The sequence below is a fragment of the Eupeodes corollae genome, chromosome 1 (genome assembly GCF_945859685.1).
Source record: "Eupeodes corollae chromosome 1, idEupCoro1.1, whole genome shotgun sequence".
NCBI classification, from domain to species: Eukaryota; Metazoa; Arthropoda; class Insecta; order Diptera; family Syrphidae; genus Eupeodes; species Eupeodes corollae.
Genome location: NC_079147.1, coordinates 1,961,142 through 1,978,487, shown reverse-complemented (window position 1 = coordinate 1,978,487; position 17,346 = coordinate 1,961,142). Strand labels below are relative to the sequence as shown.

Genomic DNA, 17,346 nt, shown 5'->3' with positions numbered 1-17,346 from the left:
GCCAAAACTTCGGCCTAAAATGACCGAAGCCGCAGGTTTGGCCGAATTTCGGTCGAGCCGAAGGCCGAAGCCGATTCTTCTGTGGGCCAATACCCTTATGTTCATGTTGTCTAGACGTATCCATTATCTAAGCTTTTAAGCACAAAAATTCAGTAATAATATCTGAAGATTGAAAAATCAACTTCTCGGTTATAAGCCTAAAGCAGCAATCACATGAGCACGACCAAGGAACAACGAATGAATTACAAAATGTGAGTTTATATACGTTTGAAGACATATTGCCACACAAATTCTTACCAAAACGATTGCAATGTAGTTTCTATTTGATTTATGATGCATACTTTTACTTTTCAATATCATATACCTATTAACAAATTTAAGAAAACAAATGTATTCATCGTGAAAAAAATTGTAGTTGATACGAACTGTCAAACTTTATACGCGTTCCAAATTATTCACACTCGCAACGAATAAAATAATCGCGCGTACTTAACCTAAAAAAAAACATTCTTGTTTTGGTTTGGGTGGTGAATGGTGTTCGGCTGTGCGATGAATTAAAAACTCTCATGTGAAGGAAATTTCAAAATCGACGAATATTCGTTTTCGTTCATTCGTTGGTCGTTGGTCGTGCTCATGTGAATAGTGCTTAAGACTTTACTACCAAAACTTGCGCTGTCCCAGTTACTTCTAGCAATAGGACTATTAGATCTGGAGAGTTGGCAACGAACTTGTATGGAATTTTAGTATTATTACAGAATCCAAACACTTATTTCGAAAACCCAAAACCTAACATTGCGTTAATCGTTGTTTTAAAGCAGAATATTTGATGAACCATATTTGCCAATCTATTCCCCAAAAAAATGTGTTTCTCAAGAACCAATAAAAAACTGCTCATCGTTACTAATTTGACTCACTTATCTTTTCAATAGCAATGTTCAATGTAAATACAAACAGAAATCGAGTAAAATATTTTGACGAAACAAAGAAGTTCCAAAAATGGATTAACATACGTTCAAAATGGTAACCATGATAAGCTATCTTAATAAAAGATATGCATAAGTCGTTTTCTTTGAATTCAATATCTCTGTCCCATTGGGTGATCTTTGATGTCTACTTTCTTATACCTACCACCTGTGAACTGGGTCGTGGTTCAATGACCGATCGTCGCACTCCCACACTCCTTTTAAAAAAAAATCGAAAATTGCTGACTCGTGCGTTTGATTAAAGGTTCCTCTACGTGGTTAAACTTAAAATAAAGACACTATTAAAAAGCCAAATTGATATGGAGTCCCTCCAATTATGCAGCATGGTTACTAGTGACTTTATTCTCTGTTGCATAACTAAAAATGTTTTATAGTTAAGAAAACATAAAAAGTTTCCCTTCCTTGTGCCACGTGCCGAGCGCTCATTTATCATGGGGCTCCGGCAGCGCAGATTGATACTTCACCTTTTGTCTCTGTGCAGTGTGCACACTCCACGATGACAATTCACGGCGCAGCATGAGTGCAAGCAAGCAACACAGCAGTTCTCTTTGGAATTTTCAGCTACAGGACTGCGGCAAACTATGTACAAGCTCTCTAAGCAGAGAAAACTTTCCCGCAACAACACTTTCGTTTGAAAGTGAAATTAGAGTGAGTTTGAGTTGATAATAAATTTCAAGCATGTTTCTTGACTTGCATAGTGCATATGTTGATGTCGGTTCCGGACAGCAGCCGGCACGGATGGTGGCATGGTGATGGTGATGGTGGGTTCAATTGAATCAAGCTACTTGTACACATTTGTCTGATGATTTGTGATTTGTAAGCTATTTGTCTTGCTTTTGTTTTCCAGTTTTTGTAATCTTGAATTTGTGTGTGATTAGGAAAATTTATGAAGAGCTTCCGTAATGTTGCCTTACGAAAGTTATAATAGATATTTTTAATTTAATTCAATTAAATTTAATCGAATTAATTCTGGTTTGGGATTAAACAAATCATTTTAAAGTGAACGAAGTTTTCTAGAGCGTTGTGAGCCTATGTTATAGATTCTTGATTTAAACAAATTATTAACAAAACACATTTAGGTTTGAAACTTAAGAAAATCTTGACCTTTCCACACAATGGTGTGAGCCTTCAAAGGGTTATGAATAGCCTTATAATGATTAAACTCAATTAAGGAAGGAGGATAGGATAAGAAAGGAGATACCGATGCATTTGAATGTCTGCACATTGTAATGAGTGGGAAATATTTAGCCTAGAAAAGCATTCCGCATTCATGTAAGACGGCTAAAGAAAGAATCCTTGTTCTTAACAGTACGTCTGAGCTCAAGGGTAAACTGATAAGCATTCCTAGAAGAACGGGTATTAAGGTTGAAGTGTGTGAGGGAAGGACTACAACTGGCTATTTCACTAGAGCATTGTTTCTGAAAATATCGATCAAGGTCTTGTGTCGGTGTTCAGGATTAGCAAATTTCACAGTAATATAACGATCATATATCATTTTAGAGCTCTTTTCAATTCTATCTAGAAGACTCAAGTACGTTATTAGGGCACCAGCTCAAATATGAGAACTAGGTATACTCAAGTTTTAGACGAATAAAAGCTTTATAAATGATAGCCACATCAGAAGGGAGAAAAAACTTCTTGCATCGTCGGAGAAACACTTAGCAGCATTTTTGACGATGTCTAAAACGTAATCTAAAACATGTGGTTTGTGATGTACATACCTAGAACTGAAATTTGAAAGTGGTTCCGTCTCCTTGATGGAAGTATCACGAATTTATAATAGCATTGGCGGGAGTTACGCTTTTGCGGCAGTATACATTGAGTTTTCGAAGTATTACATTCTACAAGGTTTTTGATTCCATATTGGACACTGCTGTAAATATTAAAAAATAGATATGTTTTAAAAAATTTCATTTGTCTACTTTATCTACTAGCAATCAAATTATACTTTCTCAAATACGACTTTTAAATTAAGGTTTTTAAGTACAACCTTTTGTACATTCATGATGTAGCTTTTTTTAAAAAAAAAATGATGATGATTTTTCAAAACTGTTCATCTGTAAACTTAAAAGAACGTTAAAGCTTTTATTCTAAAACAGTTCTTAACAGAAAAACTCATAACGAAAGCATTTTTTAAGTTTATAGCATCAAGTATTTTGAAAACCAGTATTTCTGATTTCAAGCCCATACAGCTTACATCGGAGTTTGACTTCGTGATCAGCACTAAAAATAAGCTCTAAGACGAATTATTCAAAAACATATAGGAACTAAATTCAAGATTTTTTAAAACTTTAGACAAGAGTCAATTGAACAGCCATGAGTCTAATAACTAATGAGAAATTACGTAAATCAAGTTAGATACTACAAGGATTTATAGTGTATCTATTTAGAAGATAAAGATTTGCACTTTGTGAAAACATCGTTCAATGTTTTTTTTTAAAAGAACTACGTTCCTTTAACCATAGCCTTAAAAACAGTATACTACTTTTTTTCTGCATTATCGGAGAGGTGGATCTAATAGAAAAGTTATGGGTTAAAATTTCAACTCAGGACAACTATTTTCTTGGAAAAATAATACAAAACAACTTAATTTTGCTTACCAGTGTTTTTGCTCAACAAGTAAAAATGTATCCAGTTGTGCACCCTAAGGTTTTAGGGGTCCTGATCTTACAAGAAACATATCTTCTAATTCTAATGTAATATCATATAATTATTACTCGTAATAAAAATTATAGTGTATGCATATTTGAGTACTTATGTTTATTTCTATATTTTTTGTTCTAGCTACCCGACCTTCGCTATCTTGATTGTCGCCTTGATTTCTCGATAAAAACTTTTGCAGCTGTTGTCAATCTATGCAAAGATCTAGACATAAGACATCCAGAAGAACTTTCACTGTGCAAACCATTGGAACAAGATCATTTAAAGAAAAACTATTCACAGTTTCCCAAAAAGAAGATACCCATTGCAGAATCAAATGGAACAACATATTTACAACCAGCACCAGATACCAATTCTTTCATACCTATTAATTCGTATAACGGAAGTTGTAATAGCTTGGACAACCCACAGAATGGTACATTTTCGTGTGCCCCTGTGCACCATACAACACCAAAGCGTCTCAATCAATCAGGCACACCCATAAGTTCGCCAACAGGAGTAAGTTTAAAAACTATTTAGTAACCTTTATAAATTTGCTAATAATCTATTGTTCTGTTTTGATAGACATGGAAGCATAGCACAAATGGATATACGACATTTGATTCGCTGTCTAGCCTTGGTGATTTCCAAGAGAACCTTGCAGCCAGTCCGAGAGCACCAAGTCCAGATGTTCGTTCTCGGCTTATAAGGCCGAAATCCTTATTAGAAAAGGCTCGCATGAACATTGGTTGGCTGGATTCATCACTTTCAATCATGGAACAAGGTATCCGTGAATACGACACATTGTGCTTAAAGTTCAAGTACTACACGTTCTTCGACCTGAATCCCAAGTACGATCAAGTAAGAATCAACCAGTTGTACGAACAAGCCAAATGGTCAATTCTTAACGAAGAACTCGATTGTACAGAAGAAGAGATGTTAATGTTTGCAGCATTACAGGTGCGTGTTTCGAATGATGGCCTGTTTCAATTCCAATAATTGTTATGTTTTATATTTTGTTTAAATTTAGTTTCAAATAAATCAACAAAATGACTTGCAACAACCCGATTCTGGAATTGACACTTCAAGCGTTGAAAATGGCACAGACGATGACATTGATTCAGCACTAAGTGAACTTCAGATAACCCTCGAAGGACCAAACGCTAATTCACAGTCCAATAATATCACCAAAATCCCTGAACTGACAGATTATTTGAGATTTTTAAAGTAATTTTTTAGAAAAAAATGTTCGTGTCCTTATTTTATAATTTTTTTAACTTTTAACAGACCAAAAAAGTTTACAATGAAGGGTTACAAACGGTATTTCTTCACATATCGAGATCTTCAATTACATCTTTATAAAACTGCAGAGGAATCAAGACGTGGCCAACCAACTCATGTTATTAATCTGCGTGGCTGTGAAGTAACACCCGATGTAAATATATCGCACGGAAAATTCAGCATACGCCTCGAAGTGCCTCCAGAAGGTCGTAATGGACCCAATAATGAGATGTGGATAAGATGCGAGAACGAAGAACAATATGCCAAATGGATGGCTGCCTGTAGATTAGCATCAAAGGGTCGATCTCTTGCCGATAGCTCGTACGACAGTGAAGTGGCCAGCATCAAGTCATTCCTGAGCATGCAGAAACCAGCTCTTGAATCTACCGTTAGTGTGAATCCCGGATCGATTGATCCCGTTGACTACCTCTCGCCCAAGATGTATAAGAAATTGCGAAGCAAGGCTGTTCAAAGGATCTTGGAGACACACGCTAATGTCAAAAAATTGCCCCTTGTTGAGGCGAAATTGAAATTCATTGAAGCGTGGCAGAGTCTACCTGACTTTGGTTTGACATTGTTCATTATTAAATTCGATGGACACAAGAAGGAAGAACTACTAGGTGTTGCAAATAACCGTATCATGCGAATGGACATTAATACGGGTGATCATATCAAAACATGGCGGTACAATACTATGAAGGTTAGTTTTGTAATTTGGTTAAATTGTAATTTTATTAATATAGTGAGTGTTTTAATTGTGTTTCAAGAGAAAGACTTCTGCTTAATAGAAGAATTAATAAAGTAGTTTGACGTCATTAGATCATTAAAAGAATTTTGTCCGGCACACGAACAAGCCTTGAAATGATAGAGTTAGTCGCGATAAATTGGATTTTCAACAATTTAGAAGTGCAAACACCACCATATGATTTGATATAGACCAATCCTCGCGAAGCTTTATTCCATATATTTATTTCAGTTGCTAGTAAAGTTTGCCCCATATAGTTTTTTCCTCTCCGCTTTTGGACCATACTTTTACGACATTTTTAATTCTTTAAACCTCGCAAATGGCGCCAAGTAGTTCATTATTGATCTTGAGAAATTCCAATTATCACTTCTAACTAACTATTTAAATTTATGATTGAATTTGGCAACAGGCAAAAAGTCTATAAAATGCTTTGCAAAAATGCTGGCTGCATGCTAGGCTAGCATGACTTCTTAAGTTTGGTTGAAAATTTTAAAATAAATTAAAACTATATTTCAAGTTCTCCAAAGCAATAATTTCGGTCTTATTTTGTACATATGTACATTTATAAATAATAAATTCTAATTATATCGGCAGCGATTTTGAAGAGCTTAATAAAATTGGTTCTTTTTAAATATGAACATGTACCCTTGGCGTGATGGTTAGTCCGTAGGACTGTTATGTTAGAGGTCTTGGGTTGTTCAATCCCCACTTTATACGGTTCTTTTGAGACAGTACCCTCTCTAAAAGTAATTCTTTTCATGAAAAGTGCTTTCTCCACTGCAGGTCCCACGCATCCCTGACATGACTTGCACACAGAAATGTTTAAGAGTTGTTGTAAATCACTTGGCCCTAGTACTCAACGGACTGTTGCGCCACCTAATTTTTAAAAGCAAACATTTAACAACAAACTTTTTGGTGTAGATCAATCAAATGAAAATTATCCTTTTTTAATAATACTAGGTTTATCTTTTTAGGATTTCTTCGGCTATAACACATACTGAAGATTGTATTTAAAAGAATATTTACAATAAATAACAATCTATATTTTTATAATATTATTTAAGGTTTAATTAACTTATTTAATTATATTATCTGATATTTTAATAATTTTTTTTTATCTTTCAGGCATGGAATGTTAACTGGGGAATAAAATGTATGATGATTCAGTTCCAAAATGAAAATGTCGTTTTCTCTTGCCTTTCGTCTGATTGCAAGGTTGTTCATGAATTTATCGGCGGTTATATCTTTATGTCAATGCGTTCCAAGGAAACCAACCAAACACTCAACGAAGAAATGTTCCACAAGCTTACGGGAGGATGGCTGTAAACAAGAAATACAAATCTAAGCCTCCTCGAGGTGGACTTCATATAGCGCACGTTTCTTTATCTTTATGTTGCAAATAACTTATTTTTCCTATAATCTATATAGACGCCCTATATTCTTTTGTTTTCGCTTATTTGATATGTTGTGTATATATGTAACCAATCGTTTAATATTATAATTAATATTTACAAAAAGCAGCACCCTACGTAATTTATACCATACATTTAAAATATTGGTCTACCATGTACAGTATCGTGTTTTATTTTTCTTTTGTAGGGAAAAAATGTTTGTTTAAAATTATAGGGTGCTGCTTCTTACGCTAGGACGGAATCGGCTTAGGTGATTTTCAATAAATGGGATAAAATAAAATAGCTACACAAACGTGATAATCACTTTGAACTTGACGTTATTTTTACAATATGAATAGGTGGTTCCCAAACGTTTTCAAAAATGTTTCTCGGTTTACTTTTTTTAAATTCTGAATTGCTGATTTCGAACACATTAACTTCGAGCACCTATTAATCTTCAATTTTAATAAGACTTAATTAATTTGAGTTGAATCGCCTATGCTAGATGACAATCACACATTTGACTACCAAAACTGTGTCAACCGCAGTGGCCGATTCCACCCTAGGACAAAAATTTAAACACGCTTTAAATCCGCATTGCCTTGAACTAATAGAAAGTCACGCACATTAAATGTTTTTTTTGTGTGCTTTACATGAACGGACAAATAATAAATATTTTTTTAAGAAAATTGATTCATAATATTAAAATATTAATCAAAACTAATTAAGTAAAAACACATAATATACAAACATATGAATATTCGTATGAGAAAGTAGAAATAATAAATCCACTTTTAACGAATTTGTTAGAAGTATAATGTTTAATAAAAAAAATATATATAATTATAAAATTTCTAACATACAAATTATATTGTAAAAGTCGTTAAGCTGGATATTAATTATATGAAAGAAATAAATATCTTAATTAAAAGTATAACTACATAATCAAGATCATTGGCAAAAATATTAACTATCGAAAAAGTAAACAAAAACATCTAAATTTACAATTGATTTTATAATTTTATAAGAGCTTTGATGTTGTTAAGTGTAAAATAAAAACAGAATAAAATAAAATAATTTAAACACAATATTATTTGCCTTTTTCTAATATATTTAAATGTTTCCCAATTAATTAGTACGAAATCCGACAATCAGAAAAATATGAAAATGATTTTTTCCCATCTTCATCATGGTAAAGTATTTGAATTGAAAAGTCAGCTAGATTTCTGAGAGTAATACAAAACAAATTATTTTATGTAAAAAAAAACTTTTAATTTCATTTAGTTTCCTTCTATATTTAATTCTATTTCATGCATTTTGTAATAAATTTAAACTCCACGACAAGGTTGGATGTGAAATAATTTGGCTTCGATTATTTGAACAAGTTGAGAAAGTTGGATTTTGAAGATCCGAATAGTAATTTGCTTGTATTTTCAAGTTTTTGTTCCATAATACCTTGCGAAACCTTCATTTTGTCAATTGGTTGTCTTATCTTTAAAAATGCCTTTGGCTTTTTAGATGTTTGATTAAGTATTCTATGTAAGCTTAAAGTCATTTTTAAGTTCCTTTTTTCTTGACATGTGTACTTGATTTAGGATATTAAATTCCATTTAGTGTCGATGGACCGGAAATGCATGTAATTCGTCATTTGTATATAATTTCTAGGAAATGTATGCCAAAAATCGCAAGGAAATGTGTGAATTAATTTTTTTCTATACACATTGCCTAGGAATTCTATACATCTCCTATGCAGCAATTGGAAAACATCGAAACTGAAGCCTTCTTCAGTAGAGAAAATCATTGAAAACTTTCAACAGAATGCTGAAGAAGATCCCAGGGTATCATTGGCCAAACTTAATGTAAATATTTTAAAACCAATCCCAGTCTGTAATAATTTAGATCAGTGTGAGATCAGCACAGTACCTTCAGCCAGTGCATATGATAAGGAATGCATTGTCTGTTCAAAAGAAACGCCCAAAGCTCATACTTGTAGACAATGCGGATGTGCACTCCACGCAATTTGTTCGGTAGCAGAAGAGGCAATGAAAGGACAGGACTCCAAACTGCTTTGTCTATTGTTTTCAAAAAATGTATTAGTGCAAAAAATCATCGTTCTGCTAAGAAAAATGTTAAAAACAAGAGATATAAATTTTCCTACTGTGTCCATAGCAACTTCTGTAAGGGTTTCCGTACCAGAAGTCGACCGAGGACGTGGTGACGCCCGAAATATTAAAGGTGTAATCTTAAATACAACAGCTAACGAGCTTTATCAGATTGCAACAAAGAATGGAATCATAAAACATTCTAGATCGGATTCGAAAATTGTCTTTGCAAGAAGGATTGTAGCTCATCAAAATGTTTGTGCTTCAAAATTCAATACCCTACGCAAATAAATAAAAAATAAATAAGTTCTTTTATTTAAAAATAAAGTAACGAAAAATTAAGAATAAATCTTTTTATTTAATTTTTAGTTGCTATGATTTATTTTTCCAGATTTTGATTTACATAAAATCAAATTAACACATTTCCTAGCGTTGTTAAGCAGTTGTATGCAATTCCTAGGAAATATGTGTTTTAAATAATTGTTTGTAATGTATGTATACATTTCCTAGGAATTGTATATAATTCCTAGGTTTCATACATTTCCGGTAACATCGATACTAATTCCGATGATTTAAAAAGCCCACAAAACAGTTTTGTGGCAATTGGTTCAAGATTTGGATTTTCTATGGATTGTTCCATTCCAAATGTATTTGCATTTGGTTTTTTTATTCGAATGTCAACGATGGGTTAAATATTTCGATATGCTCTGCCCAATGCCATTTTTAAGCAGATTTAAGCAATTTCTTTTTTACGTCGTTAGCTAAAAATAAAAACAAATTACGAAAATTACAAAATTAAATTTTCTTGTGATAAATTTGCATTCAATGATTTCTACCAAGAACAATAAATTTGAAAGTATGAAAAGTTGGCAATTTTTGTATTCAGGTTCGTAGAAATGATTTCATCAAGTCTTTCTTTCGTACAATTAGACGAATATACAAAAAATGTTAACCAAAAAGTCCCTTTTTTCTTAAAAATATGGTTAATTACAATTATTTTGAGTGTACGACATCTTCAAGAAAACTTATTTTTTCATATTTATTTCAAGACATTAAGCAGTGGTTACTAATAAAAGTAATCAATTTTGCGAAATTTCCTAATTACAATGTGTATTAATGAGCTTTGGTCTCTAGGTTTCAAATAGCTCCTTTGATATTTTTTGCCCTAAAGAAAAAGGTGTCTTACTATTTTCATAATCTAATAGAGTATATATTAATCCAACCAAGACTAAGTGTCTGTTTTTTCGAAAAATTCATTAAAAACAGCTTATTAGTGTTTTACAAAATTCCGACCCAGATTGCTTACTTGGCAAAAAACCTTAAAATAGTATTTAATAGAACACTCACCTGGCTTACGAATGTTATTGATTATTTAAAAAATGACCACAACGAAAACAACATTAGCAAAATCACTTCTCATTTACCTAAAAATTTAATCAGGTATTTAAAAAGTTATTCTTCGTTACCTTTCTTGTTGGAAAATATTCGAGGTTTAAAATATTTCTTTTCATTTTCCATTTATAAAAAAAAACGTGAATTGATTTTTTAAATTATATTTATTTAGTATCGCTTCACATTATACAGTATAAAATTTATTTGAAATCGAACGAACGGACTTAAAATCTTTGATTTAGACCTTGAAACGCAGATAAATGTCAAAATTTTCAATCTTACAAATCAGACCGATTACTTCTTCTATAGGAATTTAAATATAAATGGGGTCGCTCTGGATAACTTTGTTAACAATGCTAAATAGCTTCACTTATTTGCTTTTATTTTTGTTTCTTACTTCCCTTAACCGGTTTAATTATTAAGTGAAACTAGTTTTTTTTTTATTTTAAAAGATGTTTTATCTTACTCTGTAAGAAATTATTACTAATAAATAAATAATTCCTAAACATTAGAAGAACGGTATTTATTGTTTACTCAAGACGCTTGCTTACTTATACACTTTTCCGATATGACAAAAATATGCAATTAGCTATCTTTCAGGCTTCAGGGTAACAAATAGCAAAAAGCGAAGAAGCTCAAAATATGAAATGGCAATAGACTTAAGAATCTATCAAGAATTTTTGCTGGATGTTTTATGATTTCGTTTAACAGAATATAAAAACGTTACTTAGCCGGAATCGACACCTTTTGAATTGATGACGAGGGATTCTTTAAAAGGTATAGATTCAATAAAAATACTGCCAATTTTTGAAATAAGTAAGCAATTGGTAATACCCGTGGCGTGATGATTAGTGCGTAGGACTGTCATGCAGAGGTCTAGGTCTTGAACTTATTTAATATAGGTTTTATATTAAAAAAAATAATATACCTATAGTATTGTGTACACATTGCGATCGACGCACGACACTTCTCCAGTATCCAGGATATCCGAACATTCCGAGAGGCCAACATTGACTCGGACCATTACCTCGTTGTAGCCAAGGTACGGCTACGGATATCCCGATCCAAGCCAAAACAAGGAAGTACTGTGAGAAGATTCGACGTTAGACGGCTACAATCGCAAGAGACTGCCATGTCCTTTTCCGATCGAGTCTCTAATAACCTCCTAAGGAGTCCTATGCTTCCTGCATTAAGCATTGAAAACCAGTGGCAACATTGCCTTGCAGCCATCAGAGATGCCGCCTCTGAAGTGCTAGGTTTCACACGGCCACCACAGCGAAACCCCTGGTTTGACGACGAATGCCGGCAAGCTCACGCAGCGAAACAAGAGGCATACAAAACGGCGCTGCACAAAAGGACGAGAGCTGCTCGCGAGCTCTACGAGCAGAAGGGGAGAGAGGAACACCGGCTTCTTAGACGGAAAAAAAGAGAGCATGAGAAGCGCGCGATCGAGGAGATAGAGGGATGTCACAACAGGAATGAGGTTCGTAAATTTTACCAAAAGGTAAAAAAAACCTCCCAAGGGTACCAGCCACGAACCGAAGCCTGTAAAGACGATCAAGGGAATATCGTAGTAGAACCACAGTCGATGCTGAGAATATGGAAAGATCACTTCTCCAAATTATATAACGGCGATGACGAACCGAATTCCGCTGTAAGGGAGATAGAAGCACTCAACCTCGGCGACGCAGATCAAAAATTCCGCCCACCCGACCTTGACGAAGTGAAGATAGCTATATCTAAACTTAAGTCAAACAAAGCTGCTGGAGCTGACGGCATCACCGCCGAACTATTCAAAGCAGCAGGCGATGACTTGGTAGGGAGCATGCACCAACTCATCTGCAAAATTTGGTCGGAAGAAAGCATGCCCGATGAGTGGAATCTCAGCATAGTGTGCCCGATACATAAGAAAGGAGACCCTCTAAACTGCGCCAACTACAGAGGCATCAGTCTCCTTAACATTGTGTATAAGATCCTCTCTGCCGTATTATGTGAACGTCTGAAGCCATTCGTCAACAACCTGATTGGTCCTTATCAGTGTGGCTTCAGACCAGGAAAGTCCACTATCGACCAAATATTCACACTACGGCAGATCTTGGAAAAAACCCAGGAGCTTCAAATCGATACCCACCATCTCTTTATCGATTTCAAAGCCGCGTATGACAGCATCTATAGGGAAGAGCTCTACCGAGCAATGTCTAGTTTTGGCATCCTTGTCAAACTTATCCGTTTGTGCAGAATGACGATGGAGAATGCACGCTGCTCTATCAAGGTCGGAAAAGATCTTACCGATTTGATGTCAAAGAAGGTTGACAAGGCGATGCACTGCCATGCGACTTCTTCAACATCGTTCTGGAAAGAATTGTGCAAAACTCAACCGTCAACACTAGAGGCACAATCTTCCAATGATCCATCCAATTACTCGGATACGCAGATGATATTGACATAATTGGAAGATCAAAGCGTGATGTCAGTGGAGCGTTTTTGAGCATTGCGACGGAAGCGAAGAAGATGGGTTTAGTGGTCAATGAGGGCAAGACCAAGTATATGCTGTCATCAAAAAAGGACACTGAACGACGACGTCTTGGACAAAACGTCACCATGGACAGCTATAACTTTGAGGTAGTTAAGGACTTTGTCTACCTAGGCACCGCTATTAATGCAGACAACGACACCAGCGCTGAAATCAAACGAAGAATAACTCTTGCAAATCGCTGCTTCTTTGGACTTAGAAGGCAATTGAGAAGTAAAGTCCTCTCTCGAGCATGTAAAATCACCATCTATAAGACACTCATCATCCCGGTTCTCATTTATGGCGCTGAGGCCTGGACCCTGTCAAAGAAAGATGAGAGCGTCTTAGGATGCTTCGAGAGAAAAATTCTTCGGGCGATTTTTGGTCCCGTACGCATAGATGGAGAATGGAGGAGAAGATATAACGACGAGCTGTACGGGCTGTACAGCGACACTGACCTAGTTAGCAGAATCAAAGTCCAACGGCTTAGATGGCTAGGTCATGTAGAGCGGATGGACATCAACGCTCCAGCCCGGAAGGTCTTCGAATCCAATCCCGAGGGACGGCGCAGTAGAGGAAGACCGCGACTCAGGTGGCGCACCCAGGTGGGAGAGGACCTCAACCAACTTGGCGTGCGAAACTGGAGACAGCTAGCTAGGGACCGAGCTGGCTGGAGACGCTTGTTGGTTGAGGCCCAGGTCTGCCCCGGAATGTAGCTCCACCTTAAATAAGTAAGTAAGTAAGTATTGTGTACCTTAGAGGTGTTTCTAATTAAACAGACCTTCCAAATTCTTTATGAATAGCAGCTCTGTATATCTTCGATGTTAGTAACTTTTAAGTCCGGCAACGAACAGCCTGCCTGTGTATGGGAGGAGCACTTCGCTCTACCCCCTCCACCTCACTTGATGTTCTGTTGCATCTAATACCGCTGAACATTTTCAGAAAGCAAACGGCCGCTAATACAGCCATACGGCTGTGTGGATCAATAATAAAATTGGCCACACTGCTATTTCGAACTCGTTCAGAACTATAAACAGTAATAATGACTACACCATACCTTATCCTCAGTTTAATAACCATAGCTTCAAAGTGACTATACCTCTTCTTGGGAGAATACCTGCATCATTTTTGAACGATGATCCTATAAACTTTTATACAGATGGATCAAAAACGGAGGATGGGGTTGGTGGAGGCGTATACTCAGATAGACTTAACTTAAGTCTCTCCTTTCGTCTACCGTATCATTGTAGCGTGTTCCAAGCTGAAATCCTGGCTATAAAAGAAGTCATATCCTGGCTTAGAGAAAACGTTATATCAACTAATGATATACGCATCTTCTCGGATAGCCAAGCTGCGTTAAAGTCCCTAGACTTTGTCTCTTGATGTGCGGTTAAAAAAAGAATCTCTATACTTGACAGTACGTCCGAAATTTAGCTTAAGGTTAAACTGATGTGCATTCCTAGAAATACGAGTATTACGGCTGAATTATTTTAGGGGGGAATGGAACTGGCTAATTCGATAGAACACTGTTTATAAAAATATCGGTAGAACAACGAAAGGCATGAAACATTGCGGCGGTGTTCAAGTGACGTAATTGTTGCGGTTCTAGTTATCACCTATCATTTTCAAAGCTCTTTTTTGGATCCTGTCCAAGATACTTAAACTTGTTTTAGGGGCACCTGCCCAGATATGCGAGTTATATTTAAGTTATATGTGATCATTCCATAAGAGAGATCTGTGATATTCATACTGAGTACTGAAAGTTGATTAGTTTCCTGGATGCAAGTACCGCTCATGGATAGCGGCATCGGGGGTGGGGTACGCTTTAACGACAGGAGACAGCATTGAGTTTTCGAAGCATTAAATTCTACACGGTTTTTGATTCCCCATTTTACAATGCTGTCGAGATCAGAATTTAATGAGCTTATCATACGCTGCCGTTGAAGTTCCACATACGAAGGACAAGGATGACAATCTAAAAACGAATATGAAAGCTGAGGGTACTGTTACCAGCGAAACAATTTAGTGGGTTAGAAGTTTCAGACAAAAGATCATTTATAAAAATAAGGAAGAGCGTCGGAGACAAAACGGAGCCCTGGGGAACACCAGCGTTTATTTTGTGAATATCAGATTTGAACCCGTCCAACACTACTTGAATTGAACGGTCCGAAAGGTAATTTCTAACCCAACGAACAAGGAATTCTTCTATACCAAAAGCACGCATTTTCGATAAGAGAGCTTGGTGCCAAACTCTATCAAATGCTTTTGAAATATCAAGTGCAATAATCTTACTTTCTCCAAAACGATGTAAAGATTTGTTCCACTATTCGGTGAGATAAACCATGAGATCACCAGTGGACTTATTGCTACGAAAGTCATATTGTCGGTAATTAATCAGCGTTTCCATGACCTTGGAAAGAAGGGACGTGAGTGCTATTGGACGATAGTTAGAAGGGGAGGATGATTCGCCTTTTTTAGGGACAGGCTGGACAAATGCAGTTTTCCATCCACTCGGAAAGAGACCTGTAGAATAGGACAGATGGAAAAGCTTACGCAGTGGTTTTGCCAGCGTTGAAGAACACCTCTTGAGAACGATATGGGGAATATTATCCGGCCAGTGGATTTGTGTATGTCAAGGTCTCTCAGTACTCTTGCAACTGCACGAGTGCGAAAGAAGATTCGTCCCATAGAATCGTTTACGCTCTCAAGAACAGGAGGACTCATGACACTCTCCGGTAGCGTCGAATTAACAGCAAACTGTGCTGCAAGCAAATTGGCTTTATCGATCGAGCTCACATAGGGAGCATCATTGTGGAAAAGCGTTGGAACCGAGGATGACGTGGTGTTTCGTACAGTTTTTACAAATGACCAGAAATTTGTACTACCTTTGGAACATTGTAGTATTTTTTGCCTTAATTTTTGGTCATGCAAAAATTTGGTTCGTCGAATGTGACAGTTGCAAGTCTTTCTAGCTTGTTTGAACTTATACCGGTTTTCCTCAGTAGGGTTGGCTTTATAAATCTGGAAACTTACATCTCTGATCCTAATAACCTCTTTACAGCTCGAATCAAACCATGAGTTCTCTTTAAGTTTGATTAATTTTACCCTATTCGGGATAAAATATCTCATTCCACAAAGAATTAAATTTGTAACCATATCTGCGCTGGAATCTACGTCACTATCGAGGAAGCATAGTGACCAATTAAAGTTTCTGAAGAATTCATTGAGACCGTCTCAGTTGGCTTTCTCATATTGCCAAACGGTTCTTATAGGAGATTTTTCTTTAACTGGGTTTTTTACACATGAGAAATTTGCAGATACGATACAATGGTCTGATGTGCTTAGAGGCGGTAATACACTGATTGTGTATTTATTAGGATCAGAAGTAAGAAACAAGTCTAGGGTGTTGGCGGATTGACCTGCAACGTCAGGGATTCGCGTTGGCTCATCGACAAGCTGGGTTAATTGATTTAACTCAGCAAAGACCCCAACATACCTTCCTTCCGGTGTTGACTGGCCAGAATAACGAAGCCAAGAAGAATTGTGTACATTGAAATCGTCCGCAATGACGATTTCACTGTGAGGATAATGTGCAACAATTCTTTGAATGGAGTCGGACAGAGCATCAAATTCGTTAAAAGTTAGATTTCTGTCCAGGTTTGGACTTCGATATAAAAAACATGCGTAGATGATGTGCTTAAGCTTATGAACCGTAAATTTTAACCACATGAAGTTAAAGTTTGTGTTAGAGCACAAACCATATTGGTTGAAGTTGGTACGCAATATCATTTCTTATATATACGGCTAATCCGTGGTAGAAAAAGAATAATAGCACTAAGCTATACCTATTTAGATTAAATTCCAAATGATCGGAATCTTCACCTATCTGAGTTTCACTTAATGCCAAAACAGCTGGCCTGTTTGTTGCAGTGTGAACATATGCGGCACAGAAATTCTTTCTAAGCCCACGAATGTTGCTAAAATCAACTTTGAATTCATCCAGCATTATAATATTCAAAGACTAATAAAAACACATTCGGAGCTCCAATTGGTTCGACGAATTAAGCTGATGAACTGATCCATGTGGTATCACAACGAACCATACTTTGGTCTAAGTGTGTTGGACTTCCCAACCAACAGCCACTTTAACCGACCTGTATGTGCTGTTACAAGAAAGATCTTGAAGAAGCAGAACATTGCATCGGCTAAAGTGGAAAATTTCGTAAGTAGACAATAAAACCAATAAAGGTTAAACGTCGTTAAAAATAATAGTGTTTAATCAAGTGTTCGTGCGTAGACT

General features: G+C 36.0%; 1 protein-coding gene across 1 annotated transcript in view; it reads left to right on the top strand.

Moving 5' to 3' along the window:
- Positions 1–8,130, top strand: part of LOC129953838 (unc-112-related protein) — an 80,419-nt gene extending 72,289 nt beyond the window's left edge. Inside the window, exons 3-7 of the mRNA XM_056067331.1 lie at positions 3,768–4,142; positions 4,209–4,583; positions 4,654–4,850; positions 4,911–5,604; positions 6,775–8,130. Of these exons, the coding sequence (XP_055923306.1) occupies positions 3,768–4,142; positions 4,209–4,583; positions 4,654–4,850; positions 4,911–5,604; positions 6,775–6,975 (1,842 nt within the window). The 3' untranslated portion in view covers positions 6,976–8,130. The remainder of the gene's footprint in view (positions 1–3,767; positions 4,143–4,208; positions 4,584–4,653; positions 4,851–4,910; positions 5,605–6,774) is intronic.
- Positions 8,131–17,346: the final 9,216 nt, after the last annotated feature.